Here is a 17,617-nt window from a genome sequence, read left to right on the forward strand (position 1 = left end):
GTTCATGTTTGACTATAACATTTTTTTAAGCAGTAACGGCTGAAATCAAACAATTACTAGTAAGGACAAACGGTGTCTTTTGCAATAAACGCTCTTCGTGAAAATTGATGCATTTTAGGCACACTTTTGAACTTAAAATTGCAGTATAGTCATTAAATCTTGAATTCTTTGTATAAATACGTTGTAAATTGTTGAATTGGTATTTGGGCTTACCAAACTCGCTGATATAAACATTGTTATATGAAAATTTTAGTAAAGATGATTCTTTTGCTTAGCAAAATGTTGAATGTTATTCATAATGTGTAGAGATAAATGGATCTGTTATGTGTGTTGTTAAGTAGTAGTGGTTCTCTGATTGTGAAGAATTCATTATGTTCATCATCGGAATGAGGTGAAAGAACTTATACCAACTCCACATTTGTTCAATTAAGTATATAGAGTTTTATTCGTTTATTAGTCATTGATAGAATGCAGGTGCTCTATTGTGACGAACTACGGATTACAGTTGGCCCATTGTTCTAAATCAGTGTTATTTATAGATCCTTTGCGGATTAAAGATTAGTTTGAGAAAAAAGACTATCGTATCATTCAATGTATAATAAACAGCAAAATAATAACAAATATTGAAATATGCCACACATGAAGGTGTTTTTTTTTTTTATTGACAAAGCAAAATGTTCAACTTTGTTTTGTTAATTTAATTCAAAGCTTCAATTTTGATGTCAGGTTTACCTTTATCTACGGCGGTAATGTCATTGAAATTCTGTTGAAACCCACATACATAAACTTCATCAGCATGTTAATGACAATAAAGTGTGTCGAATAAGCTAATCAATATAGCCCAATGATACTTTATGATAAGTTTATGAATAATGATGCTGAAATGTGTTCCAATAATACATTAATGAACCCCCATAACACTGTACCAAATTATTATTTAAAAACATCATCATTAAAGAAATCTACGATACAAAAATTTATTATACGACATTCATGGTTGACGTTACATACTTCACTCTTGCGAATGTGTTCGGAATGGTTTCCTTATCGTTGCTCAGTATGTAATTCATGGATAACGTTACATATTTACTATTTACAGAAAGAAACTGCTCTGGATTATCAAAGATACTATGAAAACATATTTCTAACTCTCTTAATCTTGTTTGATGGATGGGATTGTTAATATATATATAAGATTACTATTCCTTTTATGCATATTTGTATCAAAACAAAATAAACGTGTTTTATAAATTAATTATACGATTTTGTGTGATATAATACACCATATATGACAAAGAAGAAAACATTCACTTCAGTGAAAGACGGTGACACAAAACAAGATACAATGTAACTTTTTAAGTTTAAATGGTATGATACAATGTGATCTTGTATTACATGTATTAAGATAAAAAAGAATAGTATCTAGCAAACGCAAGTAAGCAGTTAACGCTACTAAATCTCGTATTTTTATCTCATTTTATACGACGTATGTTAAGAAATTTATCAGATGCAAATCTAATGTTAGAATTGTAAAATCGTTTAAACATTTACACATCTGTATATTCGTTGCAACCAATCGTTCCGACCATTGACAATCAAAAGAGTATGCAATTATATATTGGACAGGTTTAAATACACAACGGGGGTTTCTCGTTAAAGAGGATCGTAGAAATTTCACAAATGGAATGAATGTATATATATATATATATATATATATATATATATATATATATATATATATATATATATATATATATATATATATATATATATATATATATATATATTCTTTTGATAAAGGTTCGGGCTCCTAGTAACTACATGTAGTAAACTCATGTAATCATATTGTATATTATTTATTTGCTTCAGTGTTTTTTTTTTATCATGGACAAATACTGAAATATACAATGTACACAACAAACGTTCAGTGAAAAGCAATTTTCAGTGTTTTAAAAAAAGACATAAAACAATAAAAGTTATACATTCTCAAGTTTAAAAATTTCTATAGTTTCAATTACATGTAAGTGCAATATCGAATATTTCAAGTTTATTGTTAAAGAAGCAAGAGAGTTTTTACTTGTGGTAGTTTTAAAAACAAAAGTTTATTCAGTGGTATAATGAAAATCATAACCTTAGATTTTAACCAGGCAATACTTGTTTATACCAAAACATGCTTTCTTTCTTTTTTTTTCGGAAACTCACAAATCTTCAAAATACATGATCTTTGAGCAGGTTTCTGCCTTTGGATAAAACAAGTTTATGGTTTAATTTTTTTTTGTAAATAAAAATATATAGATATTAACGATTTTAAAGAATGGTGTCATACCCCCGTGTATGTATTTGATGATATTTATTGAATAAAAATAAATTTGTGGGTGTCGAGTATAACATATTCGTTAAATATCGATGTTCGAAGATACAGGTGTTTTATTGTGGCAAGTTCCCGATAACAGTGGGCGAGGTGGATCACCTGTTCCATTGTTTCCAAACAATCCACTATATAGTTTCCACGTCGTGTATTGGATCAGTATGATGAAGATAGATCTACGTTACATTCAATAAACAACAACATACATGTAATTAAATATATAGATCGAATTAAATGCAACACATGCATTTGTTTGTTTTTTGCTATTGACAGGGCAAAATAAATTTCATACAGTCATTGCTTTGTTAACTTCCGGCATCAAATTTGGACAACAGGGTGTACATATACTACATCGAAGGTCACATCTTACGTCTTTTTTAACCTTAATTATCTTATTTATGAGATCGAAGTATCTAAAGATTGCTTAAGATTGTAATTTTTGAAAGAAAATATCTTAATATCTTTTCATAACAAAGCATAAAAACAGCTTTGAACAATTAAACAAACATTGAAGAAAGTGTCAACTAGAAAAAACAAAGCTCATTCTGTGGTTTAAGTACGATTTTTACAGCTACACAAAAAAGCAATCTTTTGTTCTTCATTTGTCGCAAAGTCATATTATGTAATTACTTTGAAGCATTAGTCTCTCAAAATAAAAAGGACATTGATAAAATAAAGTTAATGTGCATTACTTAAAGCAAGGTACTTAAAAAAATTTCGAAATCCTTTCATGCATTGCTTTGAGCAATAAAAAAGGTCGTCCTTGTCTCCAAGGGCATGATTGACCAGCTCTGATCAGTACAAAATGAGAATGCCAACACTTTTAAGGTTTAGTCGTGAATTTAACCTTGAGCTAGAATTGGTTATTCAGAAAATTCCCAAAGTACATGTACATCACACCTCTGAAGTTTTGTATAGGCAGCATTTAAATACTACTGTGGTTTCATCAATATTCGTTGAATACCAATTTTCGTGGATTTCGTTGTTAAGTTGATCCACGAAATTTAATGTTCATTGAAGTGTAATTTCTATTAACATTTTCTATTGATAGGGTCATTGGCCACGAATTTACGTATCCTTGAAAATGTGATTTTCACTTTATCCACGAAAATTGATACCCTTGAAAATTAATGAAACCACAGTATATGGGATAGATATATCCATTACTGTTCGTAAACAAAAACGACATTATTGGTAATGTTGAAATGCAGCGAAAACTATTGTTTTAATTTTGTGTAAATTTGATTAAATAAGTCGAATGGCAAAATATGACACTTTATCTGGCACAATTACTTCAAGGAGGGAACTACATATTGCATTGTTATTCAAATTTGACACCTTCCTTTAGTTTTTGGCAGTAGATTTGAGATATATGTTTGGTTTATTTACTTTGTTTATCAGTGATGGCGCTTCTTCGTGCGGCGTGTTCTTATATGTCCATCACGCCATTCAACAGTTGACGGTGGGTTGGATGTGTCACTACAGTCAGACAGCTACAAGTCAGGCGTCCGGAATTCTGTGCTAACTTTGTAAGTCATTGCCATACATGTATATATACTGTTCAGAGATTGTAAGTCAGTTTAATTTTCCACTAAGCATCCGCCTGCGTTGCCTTTCCTTTTCACTACATCTAAATTCAAAAGTGATCATTCGTTGGCATTTCAAAATATTTAATGTCTGTATTCTCGGACACAATGCTAGGAAATTTTGTTGGTTAGCTATGTCATTCTTTTTACATGTACAAGTTGTCGACGGTGCACGGCCAAAGAAATTTTCCCAATCGTTCTTTAAAACGCTTTGAAGTTATACCAATATAGAATATTGGTGTAATTTTTTTGTAATGACCTTAATTAATTTGTTTGCAAGTTTATAACTAACGATTATTTCTTCATCAGTACCACTTTAATTTACTCAATTCTCTCTCTCTCTCTCCCTCTCTCTCTCTCTCTCTCTCTCTCTCTCTCTCTCTCTCTCTCTCCTCTCTCTCTCTCTCTCAAGTCACGAGTGGCGATGCCTTAACTCCGCCCAGCTACGATCTAATTGGACAATGGTCAATCAAAACATTACGTAGAAACTTTTCTGGAGTTAACCCTTATTAAACGCTTCATTGTGCTTCGCTGTAGCTTTGTTTGAATGCTTTCCTATATCGTAATACTCTCTTACATCTTAAGCTCTTCTTAATAGGAAGATTGATTTTCTTTAAAAAATGGTAGTTGTCATCCACTCCTCCTAAAAGACAAATGAGGCACTATTAATATTGACAGGTCACGTCCCTTTGCATAAAATACTATCTTAAATAAAACCATCGGATGTCAGATTTTTTTGGTTAAATCCGTATGTTCTCTTCTTTTGTACATTAAATTGACGCTTAAGTCGATCTTTTAAAGACTTAAGGAGTCAAATATGTTTTATGCTTCACGTGCCCAATTAAATCAACACTCCCCTTTTGATTGGTTCTAGCTGTTGGTTGTAATGTATGTTTAAGATACAGTCGTATTCATTATTTAGGCATTTCGATTGTCGCTGGACGTCGATGTGGGGATATTTGGAGAGGTGTCTACTGGTTCTTCCGGGATCTGTTTACATATTTGGGATCAAACAGTTTTTTGGTTTTTTTTTTTTGCTTCTTTATGTATATATTTTAAATGGTTATTTTACTGTTCTCCAAGTTTGTTAAAAGCCGTTTTCAGTTTTTAACTTTATCAAAATGATACCCATTGGCTAATACTACAACATCATATCAATACTTATTCTAATCAAAGGAAATGTGTGTATGGAAACACGAATTGTTGCATCAGATTGCGTTTTATATTGTCAATTTATAATAAATGATTCATTTATATAAATCATAACGTACATATTCATCATACAAGGAATTTTATGGGGTTGGTTTTTTTGTATTTCTCTGAAGCGACACACACGGTTACATCGTATTTGACACATAACTATTTTCATACAACTTTTTAAGCATGAGCTGATTCCATATTATAGGATGTCAAATAAGTTTCAAGATTCAAAAAGTTTGGATTTCTACTGTTTTATATTCCAAGTTATAGAAAAGTAAATTTTAATCAACTGATTTGGACATAACGATTGAATTATAAGGATTCAATTTTGAATTGTTGGAATTGTATATCAATTATACTACAAAAAATAAATATGAGGCTTCAATCAGCTTTATATACATAAAAAGTGCAACAAGATCACTTGTTCTAATTGTACAAAGTGTGCAGATTGATTCACATTTACATTCATAAAGATAAAAAAAACAGACAACGAAGATATGAATGCTTGTTCCAAACATGTATCTTGTTCGCTTGATTTCATATCAAACAACACAATATAATTTGTTGAAGGTTTATCTTCGCTGTTTGGAGTTTTATCGTTATGGTTATTTATTGCATATTGGTGAAGTGTGTTTGTCGAGTGCCATTCAACACATAACATACCAGTTCACTGACTTAGAGAACAATTTATAAAGTATTATTTGAAGAGTTAAAAATGGTGATATTGCAGAAGTATTTAAAAATAAAAAGACGTTTAAGGTCAATATAAAGTTTCATGATTATGCACACGCATCTTGAACATTGAAATGGTTGGTTTTTTTTATAACTCTGGTTAGTTATATGCAAATTCTTTTTATTTCTTGCATACTATGTTTAATTTTTTTTTTGTATACTGATCATCATTCCAGCCTCTTATTGCCGTCCAATACATGGCACAGTGTTCGCTGTTGTTAGTGTTATTGCCGTCCAATACATGGCACAGTGTTCGCTGTTGTTAGTGTTATTGCCGTCCAATACATGGCACAGTGTTCGCTGTTGTTAGTGTTATTGCGGTCCAATACATGGCACAGTGTTCGCTGTTGTTAGTGTTATTGCCGTCCAATACATGGCACAGTGTTCGCTGTTGTTAGTGTTATTGCCGTCCAATACATGGCACAGTGTTCGCTGTTGTTAGTGTTATTGCCGTCCAATACATGGCACAGTGTTCGCTGTTGTTAGTGTTATTGCCGTCCAATACATGGCACAGTGTTCGCTGTTGTTAGTGTTATTAGGTTCTCCTTTTGCCCAGTTCCTAAAATTTCCTTGAGGTTTCCGTGCGTCCGACAGGCTAACAAACTGTCCTTCCGTCTGTACATCATTGAGTCCTAACCAAACTCCATATGTATAACCTGAAATAATTTCCATGTCTTTTAATTTTTATCTTAAAAACAATACAATTTACTTTGTATAAAAAGTTCAGGTATATACTGAAATCTGAATTGTCGTCGCATAATCTCTATTTTCATGGGTTCTCTATTTTGTCGAAGTTATATTTTACTGTAAAGAAAAGATATATTACAAATATTTGGTAGATATCTCAAACTTTTGTGCTATTTAGATTTAGATTTAACAAAAGTGAAAGAGTTCTATTAGTTTGTCACTGTCTGTTAGATTACACTTCAAATTTTATCAATTTTGTTTTTGTATTTATTTAAAAACAATCAAAGATTTTGTGAATTATATTTCAAGTCAAATAAATAATATAATAATGATACCCATTAGGTTAATCACTTTTTATTCAGACAATCGATTTAAAACTTTGATGAATGACCATACAAGGTATGTTTATTTTGTTTGCTATACTTGTCAAGAAAATGAATCAAGCGTACTTTTTTCAATGAAGTACATGCAGTAATTGTTATACAAATAATTGAAATAATTTTTTTGTAGAAATTCTCTCTCTCTCTCTCTCTCTCTCTCTCTCTCTCTCTCTCTCTCTCTCTCTCTCTCTCTCTCTCTCTCTCTGTGTGTGTGTGTGTGTGTTTTACCTCTAACACGACACTGCAAATCAATCCAGTCTTCTTCTGCTTTGCTTTGTAACTCCAAAAGTTCTGCTCCGAGGTTGTTACAGAATATCTTTGTAAATATTGTAAACAAATTTTAATTAAATGTAGCCATTTTATTATCACTTTAATCAGGTTCTTCAGTTTAAACTATTTGTACTCGGTCTTATAGATGAATATATACACGAATAAATAGGGTTTAACGACAAAACAGAAAACTGTACGATAGTTTAGATGTGTCATCTGAACTGTCCTGAGACTGGTCTTATTTCTATTTTTTTCTAGTAATGTAAAACACTTAAGTGAAAAATATCAATAAATATATATATATATATATATATATATATATATATATATATATATATATATATATATATATATATATATATATATATATATATATATATATATATATATACACACACAACCTCGTACCTTTATAACAATAACATTGCGTTCTCTGTTTGATAAGAGATAATGAAGGCATCACTAAAAATTAGTTGCTAAGATTATAGTCCAAATTTAACATCAAAACATAGTAACAGAATATTTTCTTACCATGGCGTCTTTAAATGTTGCTGTAGAGGACGAGAATTTATAGCAGTGATTTTCAAATGGAAACCATCCTTTTTCGCAATGAGTCCGCGATACTTTGAAATTATAAATAATAAAATCAGACAGAGATATTTCAAACAACGAAACAATGATATAAAATGCATGACAATCACAAATAACGTTGGTCTCACTTCGTTTTAAAAGTGTTAATTTTTACCCGCCGTAGATGCCAGAGAGAAAATAATTAAAAACCATAGCTGACTTTTTCCACTTTCCATCCTGGATTTTAACCGGTTAAAAAAGAAACTGAAGTGTAAATGTATAAACTTATATGTAGATACATGTATTTAGGTTATCTGTTACAAAGTATCAAGTGGTACATTAATGAGAGAAAGTTGTTATTTGAAATATTATACGGTAATGAAAAATATTGAATGATTGTAAATGTAGGAGTAAATTACGAAAGCCCACCACACTACATAATTACTTGTCTAATTATATATTCTGTGTAAAAATAAAAAAAAATAATTATTTGGTTCGAGAAAACATAGCAGTGTTAGCTCACCTGAGCTGAAAGCTCAAGTGAGCTATTCTGATCACATTTTGTCCTTCGTCCGTCTGTCCGTCTGTCTGTCCGTCCGTCCGTCTGTAAACTTTTTACATTTTGAACTTCTTCTCTAAAACCGCTTATCCAATTTCAACCAAATGTGGCATAAAGCATCCTTACGGGAGGGCGAATATAATTTCAGATATAAAAGTCCGATTTGTATTCAAAGCGGAGAAAACCTTGAAACTGTAGAAAAAGGGGGTGCATTTTTAAAAATCTTCTCAAGAACTACTGAGTCCAATTCAACGTAGTTTAGCATATATTATCCTTATGGGAAGGAAAATAAAAATTGCAAAAATTAACGTCTAATTCTGTTTCAAATCTGAGTTATTACAAAAATAATGATATGGGAAAGGCGTGTTTCATCTTCGGGTTCGGCATCCGGTAAAATGGGTAGGCAAGACTTGCCTGGGCAAAACAAAAGATTTGCAGTTATTAATCTGCCAATCTCATTAAAATTTCAGGATATTTGATGGACCAGTAATATTTGTATTTGCTGTGAATATTGCTGCAAAATAATGCGCATTTGGAATTGACAATTGCTGATCTGCCCCGGCTTTTATTTTGCCACGGCCTGGGTTTGCATACCCATTTTACCAAGACTGGTATTCCATACTTCTAAAACGAGGTTCCTTGTTTGAAGCAGCCATGACATTGTTCGAAAAAGGGTCGATTTGGCTATGATGAATTTGCTTGTTATGCAACAGTTCGCATATGTAGGGGAAATTTTTGAAACATGCAAAATATATTGGTGCCGATTTTGTGAAGTTAATTGAGGCTAAATATTTCAATGCGTTGACAGTTTTCACACATGGTGTTGGTGTTAGCTTGTTCTGATTTTCGTTTCGTTTTCATTATTTATGCTTTGTAACCTGGGAACTCTCGTCTGTATTTCGTGATTTTTACGTATCAAATCAAACAGAGACTTTGGTAAATCAAACAGTTAACTGTTTACCTGCGCAAATTAAGCAAAATCTGATGTATCAAAAAAGTACAAATACAAATCATTCTATCGGAAATTCGGCATTATCTTTTGCATAATGGTAGATTAATGCAATAGTTCTGCTGATATGCTCGGCATTTTCTCGAGTTTATTCAGTTTAAATAGAGTTTAATATCGCTGACGGATATATGTAGGTATATATATGATTCATTTCGAAAAAATAAATTGTGTTCTTTATTTGTTATAGTGCATGTTTCTTCTGTTTAATTATTTACAATTTCTATTTCTAACCATATTTGAGTGTTAAGCTTCGAATTATAAGCAAGATACAGAGATTTGCTCACAGTTCTATGTTTGTACACAGATCTTAAAAACTAAAGATTAAAAAAGTAAAAAAAAAGTGTTAATATTTATTTCGAAAATTTTCAAAGTCTGTTCTTCCAGAAACAAACTTTAACAACTTATTGTATTGTAATCTTAACCTTTTTTTCGTCATTATTACTCCTACTGTACATGTGATCCTTGACTGTATTTGTGTACATTTGTATAAACTGATTTTGAACCTCAAATACCTGTGAACTGGTCTTGGGTGAATAAAAGAATTGAAAATCTTAGGCCATTATTTTTCCATTTTAAATGCTGAATAGGAAATACCAAGTTAAAAATATTAAGCTGAATGTAATAAACTCATGTGAACAAACCTAGGGGAACTGTAAGCTCTGTATCTTGCTTATAATTCTACGATTGACGCTGAAATTTTGGTTGAACAGTAAAATTCAATATGAATGAGAGTATGTTAAATACTTGTACAAACAAAATAAAACAATGATATTCTGTATATACCTACTCTCTGGGGCCCCCTCTTTATACAATAAATAATGTGAAATCTACATCAATTTTGATAGTTTTTCAGACACGAGTAAATAAAAACGACATCTTTAAAACTGTTTTCATAGTTCTGACACATTTCTGTTGCCGGGATAAAGTAATTTTCGCTATTCCTAAGAAAATATCACAGAGGAAAATTATCCTGGTTTGTATGCGAGGTAAATAACAGTCATTTAATTATAATGGAGAAGACAAATTAAATTTTTTAATGTTTTTAATCTGAGGAATTGAGCACATTGAGGTACAATTTTCTTCTTCACATCTATACATGTAGGATTTTTTAAATAAAATACAATAACTATTATATTCTTTTTAAAATACAATAACTAGTAAGTAGTTGATGAAAAAAATGTACCTATATGCTATCATATATTTTGATCGCTTTACAAAGTAGGGGGGGACAGAACGAAAATATAGAGAATTGGAAATTAACAACTTAACAGTGTACCCCTACCAAATGTTTAGTTTTATATCTTGCGTAGGATTTTCTTATTCTTGTAAAAAATAGTATTTCATGAAGGTACAATGTCAAAGATTACGTGTATGCAAAACTAAGTGTAAAATTCGAATACTTGACAATATTTATTTTTTGTTATTCTACCGAGGGACCATATGGCACAATACCTTTTGAACGCCAATTGTTGCTCAGGTGAGCGATGTGGCCCCATGGGCCTCTTGTTTGTATATAAGAGCATGTACAGATGATTTTTTTCAGAACAGATGGATGTCGTTATGATACAGGATTTCAGATCCTTTATTTAATTAGTTAATTTGGATATAGAGTCTCGAATTTCGAATCTTGAAGTTTGAATCTCGAATCTGGGCTTTCGAAGTAAATGCATATATTGAAACAGCAAATTGTTTTAAAAGCAATTTTATATATGGCAGAGTTTACATATTATTTATATGTTTGTTACGCTACGTACACAAAATATCAATAAAGTTACATTGGAGTACTTGTCTTTGTATCTGGGTTTTCCCAGTTACATAATCTATTTGATTATCAATTAAATATGCTTAGATCAAATGAAAAATTACATCACTCATCATTCAATTTAGGTAAAAACCGATACATGCAGAACTGTTACAATCTAATTACACACACCTATTCATTACATGTTGTATACAATGAAAAGAAGTTAAATCGTGATCTTAGTTCATGTATATTGCCGTGTTAATCTTATTCATTTACTCAAATCCAAGTGTATACATGTGTGACACAAGAAGCCGATAACACAGGTGGTGATCTATTTCTAGCTATTTCATAGCAACATCAGAAAAAGAAAAAAATTATAAGGCGTTGCTCGTTCTAGTTACTAGCAATAAAGCAGCTCAATATTGAAAATCTTGCATTCATGACAACAACTGCGTCGTTTGATGACAGTGTGCTTGCAACATTTTACGAACAATTTTATTGGAATTTGAGTACTAATAATTTCAATAGTGCGTGATGTTTAGAGGTAAAAAACTGAAATATACTGCGTATTTGTTCGCCACACACGCGCGGGTTAGCACGCGATATTTCATCTGAAGTGTTATTATTTTACATCTCTTCAATGAATAGTCCACAAAACTTGTTTTTATATATTATAGGTTCCTGGTATATCATCAACAGACAACATATTGCATAAGAGTTTCAAAAAACATGTTAACTAAGTAACTTTAAAGTGATTTAATGTTAATGCAACTTATCAGTGTATTGTCAGACACCTTAAAGGAATCAAAGGAAACTTTATACAGTGTTTATTCTGTATGCGAATATTAGCCTTGTTATTCACAGTTCCTATTTTGCAAAGCTAATTGCCGTTTATTTTCATTTATCTTATATCTAAAATTGTCCTTTGTTTTCATTTTTTTTAATTGGTGGTGGGGGGTATTTTCGTGTTTATTCCTGGCCCAAGCAACCTTTATGCTAAGATCTACCGCTAATAGATAAAAAAAAAAGTAATAGATCATCAACGTTTTACAAATTTGATTTTGATTTAAAGTATGTTTTAATGATTAAGAGTAAACTATTTATGAATTAATGTGACTTTAAAAGGTTTATCAAGAAATTTGGCTCAAAAGATACTATGTTTGCAGGAATTATTGACACGAAAGAATTGATGATGAGTTTTAAATGCGCATTACTTTTTCGAAGGTACCTCGATCTGCAATGGTGCTACAGACTCGATTAAAAATCAACTAAGGGCTTCCAAGTGACAAATTCTTTAATATACATAAAGAAAATTCTTTACCTAACTTCTGCGTTGCCACATTTTATATCCTATTGTAAATATTTGTTTCTGTTCTTCACGTAACCTGGTTTATGTTTTGAGTGAAATATAGTATTTCTATCAAGAATAGATCTGTGAAAAAATTGTCTTCAATTTCATAAATAATAAAATATGTTAAATCAAACTCGTAGAAAGAAATGATTGCATTAATATTGACTGATGAGATGCTATACTGGTAATTGTGAAGAAATTAGCAAGAATACGTGGTTTGGATTCATTGGCTGCGTTCAAATGCATTGGCTACATATTTATGGTCTCAGTTCTACTAGGAAACAAAAAAAAGATAATAATTTATTAGATACTTCGATTCAAGTATGTATGAAAAAAAAATTGGTACAATGCAATTCAGCTATAAAGTGATCAGATATTTGTGTTTTCAAATGTTTGAAAAAGAAATCTTAAGAAATTATAAGCGCTTGATTTCATATTAAACAACACCAAAAAAGTCGTAATGGTTAATTTTTAGACGGACTCTGTAGGCAGACAAATCGCCAGTGTTATTATAAATAGCTCAAAAAACTAAAAAAAGTAAACGCTTCTGCTATACCAATAATTACAAAAAGAGCCATGTCTTGTTTCAAAATACAAACTACTGCTGATTATTTCTACGAGACAGACATACTTCTGTTAATATCCGCTTAAAAACTTTAACCAAAAGCATAAGAGAGAGAGAGAGAGAGAGAGAGAGAGAGAGAGAGAGAGAGAGAGAGAGAGAGAGAGAGAGAGTTTGTCAGTCTTTACTACAAAATATGAATAATGACATGTCAAAAAAAAAAATGGTTTCCAGTACTTCAGTTCTTTGATCGCTGTTTTGAATTTAAGTAATTACTTATTGTATATTGATTGAGCTGTATTTGTTTGATAAAACACTTTAAATATGCCAATACATATTAATCAGTATTTATCTGAAAATCTGAAAAGTAGTAGTGGTGAAGGATAGCAACAGTATAAAAAGATTTGATGATAATGCAAAACCCTATTAAACATTTTCTGTTAGACGTTTTCTTTTATACTATATAACACTGATTAGTCATTTAGAAATGTTCTTTATTTCTTACATACAAAATTTATTTTTTCTTTGCAAACGGTATCATTCCATCCGCTTCTTGTGATCCAGTACAAGGCGCAGTGTTCGTTTCCGTTACCATTGTTAGGTTCCCCTCTCATCCAGTTGCTATAGCTAGGTCTGCGAGCATCAGACATGGTCACATATTGACCTTCTCTCTGAAGATCAGTCAGGCCCAGCCACACTCCAATTCCATAACCTGAAATAGTTATTCAGAATTTGATTTGTTGTGGTTCTATCAAAATTTAATACAAATGACAAATGTTCTTGTAATTCTCTCTCTCTCTCTCTCTCTCTCTCTCTCTCTCTCTCTCTCTCTCTCTCTCTCTCTCTCTCTCTCTCTCTCACACACACACACACACACACACACACACACACACACACACAGCTGCAGAACTGTAGCTCTCCGGGAAAAAAAATATTGCAGACCGGAGAGCTTCAGGGCCACCCATTGAAAAAATCGTATATTTATTGCGCAGAAAAACGTGCGCTAGTTTTCGACTGATTTACCTTATTTATACGCAAATTCTGTGAAAACAATTAGTACCATTAAATTCTTCATACAATTTACTACTGATATAGCCTCTTTATTTGCCTCAGACCTTCATCGAAACACGCTACAGACCTCAGAAAATCAAGTATGTTGAATTAACATCGAGATCGAGAGTCGCCATTTTTACATGTAAACAAAGTGCACCACATGAATTTACGGGACTGGTGATGGTGTTTAAAAGACTATCCGAGGCAAGTGAACAGACGATATCAGTAGTTAACTGCATGAAGAATTTAATGGTACTAATTGTTTGCACAGAATTTGCTTTTAAATAAGTTAAATCAGTCGAAAACTAGCGCACGTTTTTCTGCGCAATAAATATACAATTTTTTCAATGGGTGACCCTGTAGCTCTCCGGTCTGTCAATATTTTTTTTCCCTGGAGAGCTACAGTTCTGCAGCTAACACACACACACCAACCTCTAACACGGCACTGTAAATCAATCCAGTTTTCTTCCACTTTGCTTTGCAGCTCCAAAAGTCGAGCCCCATTGTTGTTACAGATCACCTGAAGGTTCGTTAAAAAGAACAATTAGTATTGTCTAAGTGACATTCTATGTCAAATGTTTTAAATAGCCATATGCTATTGTAATATATATTTTGTATAAATGCACATTTACACTTATCAGATACCAAGCAAACATTGATTAAAAAAGGATTCATAAAAGAAACATTAAAAACGGAGGAACACATTGATGAAAATGTGAATTAAAATTTCCTTGAAGTGCGATTGTGGTATTTACATACATTGTGGTATTTACATACATTCCATGGTGTTTACAGTAAAACAAGGTTATAACAATGGCCACGGGTGGGCGATTTTGCTTCGTTGTAAGCGTAATTCGTTATATCCGTTAAGTCTACAACATGTAACATAGTCACGGGGAATGAAAATCACTTCGCTGTAAGCGTCAATTCATTATAAACGTGTTCGCTTTAACCCGTTTTACTGTAATTGTAAACTAGATAACAGATATACAGCTATATTTACATCTGCCATGTAGGATTCCCTCTACTTATGAAACTTATAGTCTTGCTCCAAATAAACAACCAACCGAAACCTACACGCCCTGTTTACTGATTTGTCAAAATCTACAGCGGCTGAAACTCACAGGTAACTTACATGAATGAAATTGACACGCCTATTTATCGATTGGTCATAACCTACAGGGATCTAAGAACAAAATCACGGATTGCACGAAATAATCATGTTGATGACAGACTCGAAGTCTCACAGGGGACGATTTAGCGCTGTTTCTTTTAGCTTACGTATTTAGGTACATTGACAGTAATTAAGTGAATTTAACTTACTTTTTATAATCAATTTGTTCATTAGTGAAAAGAAAGATGGAAATATTTTAACAATAAAATGTTTTCTTTGATGATACATGCGCGTTATAAGGGAAGTGATCATTGCAGAAAAACGCGGATTTTGTATTTTTTCTGCAATGTCGCCACCTTCATATAATTTTCTTTGCCATTTGACATATAGCTAGCTACTATACACAAAACACTTTTGGGAAATTTTACATCTTCAGTCACAAACTTGTATCACACACTTTGAATAAAAAATTTTTCCTTCTCATTATCATACACACATGATCCCAGTTTTAAAAATGATTTTATTTTTTAAATTAACTATTAAAAAATTCCTATCAATGTACCCTGGTTTTTGTTCAGGGGACTACATACATTAATCAAGGGAGAAAAATACCCAATTTATATCAAAACACAGTATTTTTCCCCAATTCATTGGCCCCGGCCTCAGTACCAAAAATGAGCGTGAGAGGCCTGTCAAATCCCGCATGAATCACCAAAGAAAGCATTTTATTGTTTAAATAAACATTCTCTTACCATAGCGTCTTTAAATGTCGCTGTATAAGATGAGAATTTATAGCATTTCTTTCCAAAATGGAACCATCCTCTTTCGCAATTTGTCCCTGATACTTTGAAATCATAAAACATTAAATCAGACAGAGATATTTCAACCGAAGAAGCAGCGATGTAAAAGAACATGTGATCTCATTTCGTTTTAAAAGTGTAAATTTGTACCCGCCGTAGAAGCCAGACAGACAATGATTAAAAACCAAAGCTGACTTTTTCCACTTTCCATCCTGGATTTTAACCGGTGAAAAAAAAGAAACTGAAGTGTAAATGTATAAACTTATATATAGATATGTAGGTTATCTGTTACTAAGTATCAAGTGGTACATTAATGAGAGCAAGTTGTTATATGAAATATTATACGCTAATGAAAAACTTCGAAAGTTTGTTTAAACAACAAATTGTTTTAAAAGCAATTTATATCTGGTAAATTTAACATATTATTTATATGCCTCTTACGTTACGTGACAAACTATCAATAATGTTACTTTAGAGATTAATAATTCTATATTCTATAAAACATATCTTGTAAATGCAGTACTTGCCCTAGTTCATGTATATTGTCGTGTTTATCTTATTTATTCACTCAAATTCAAGTGCATAAATGTGTAGGACACAAGAGGCCGATAACAAAGGCGTTGCTCGTTCTTGTTACTAGCAATAAAGCAGCTCAATATTGAAAATCTTGCATTCATGATAATATCTCTATTTAAAATGTCTATTTAACATGTTGCGAACATTTTCTATAGTTTAGCTTTTTGGTAAATTAACGGTATTTACTCTTCTTAATTATCGTGAAATTCCCCTGACTGTGTTGTGATAGAATTTAAATTGATGTTTATCAAAAGTCTTAACAGTAACACAGAAATAGGACATCAAAGTAATCAAGTGAAGCTTTAGGAAATATACTTATTAGAAAAGCAGGATTGGAGGACAATGGCTACAGCTAACAAATGTGTGTTTGACGCTAATAGAGTTAATGCAATTACATAACAATTAGCAGATTAACGCAGGTGAATAAATGGGCGTTTACCTGGGAGATGGTCAGTTTAGGGATAAAGAAATATTCTCTGATTTGATGATTTACACATGTCAATTATTTAGATGGTCACGCCAGTAAAATATTATCATTATATTTTATAGATGATTGTAAGTTAGTTGAAGAGAGTAGAGAGTTAGAGTTTGATAGTTAGAGGTGAAGAGTCAAGGTACAAGTCGTCCGTGTAATCCGTTTTTCCCTCACTGTAGGTTAACATTGAGTTAGAATTATTAATAAGCGAGTTTCCCCTTTTTATTGTGTATAGAGTGGAGAGTAACTGTTTGTATAATTGTGTTATTAACTGGAATAAATGTGGAAAATACAGTAAGTGTTGAGCTAATTCCCTAGTAATCGCCCGGTACGGAAAATACCCCAAAACGTGAAAAATTCACTGTTCAATTACTACTTTACTTTGGACTTTACTTTCAAAATTCAACATCTTTCGTAATATTTTCTCACAGTTTATTTCTTACAAAGTTACATATTTATTAGTGATTGACACTTTTCGGACTCTATATGTGATTTCAAAGAGACAGAGTGCCATGTCTCAAGGACTGTTAATCTCTTAAAACAACATTGTGCAATTATAAGTTCTCATTTCTTAGACATCA

General features: G+C 31.8%; 1 protein-coding gene and 1 long non-coding RNA gene across 2 annotated transcripts; both read right to left on the reverse strand.

Annotated features, from left to right (window-relative positions):
- Window positions 1-6,353: 6,353 nt before the first annotated feature.
- LOC117686833 (uncharacterized) lies at window positions 6,354-8,057 on the reverse strand. The gene is made up of 4 exons (XR_010712401.1): window positions 7,969-8,057; window positions 7,755-7,846; window positions 7,182-7,269; window positions 6,354-6,542 (listed from the first exon to the last, which is right to left on the reverse strand). It is a non-coding gene; the product is annotated as an uncharacterized lncRNA (long non-coding RNA).
- Window positions 8,058-13,495: 5,438 nt separating this feature from the next.
- Window positions 13,496-16,240, reverse strand: LOC105348603 (perlucin-like protein). The gene is made up of 4 exons (XM_066080347.1): window positions 16,136-16,240; window positions 15,938-16,029; window positions 14,504-14,591; window positions 13,496-13,730 (listed from the first exon to the last, which is right to left on the reverse strand). Exons 1-4 carry the CDS (start codon window positions 16,194-16,196, stop codon window positions 13,513-13,515), a joined length of 459 nt encoding a protein of 152 aa, XP_065936419.1. The 5' UTR covers window positions 16,197-16,240; the 3' UTR covers window positions 13,496-13,512.
- Window positions 16,241-17,617: the final 1,377 nt, after the last annotated feature.

Source organism: Magallana gigas, chromosome 1, assembly GCF_963853765.1.
Source record: "Magallana gigas chromosome 1, xbMagGiga1.1, whole genome shotgun sequence".
Taxonomy (NCBI): Eukaryota; Metazoa; Mollusca; class Bivalvia; order Ostreida; family Ostreidae; genus Magallana; species Magallana gigas.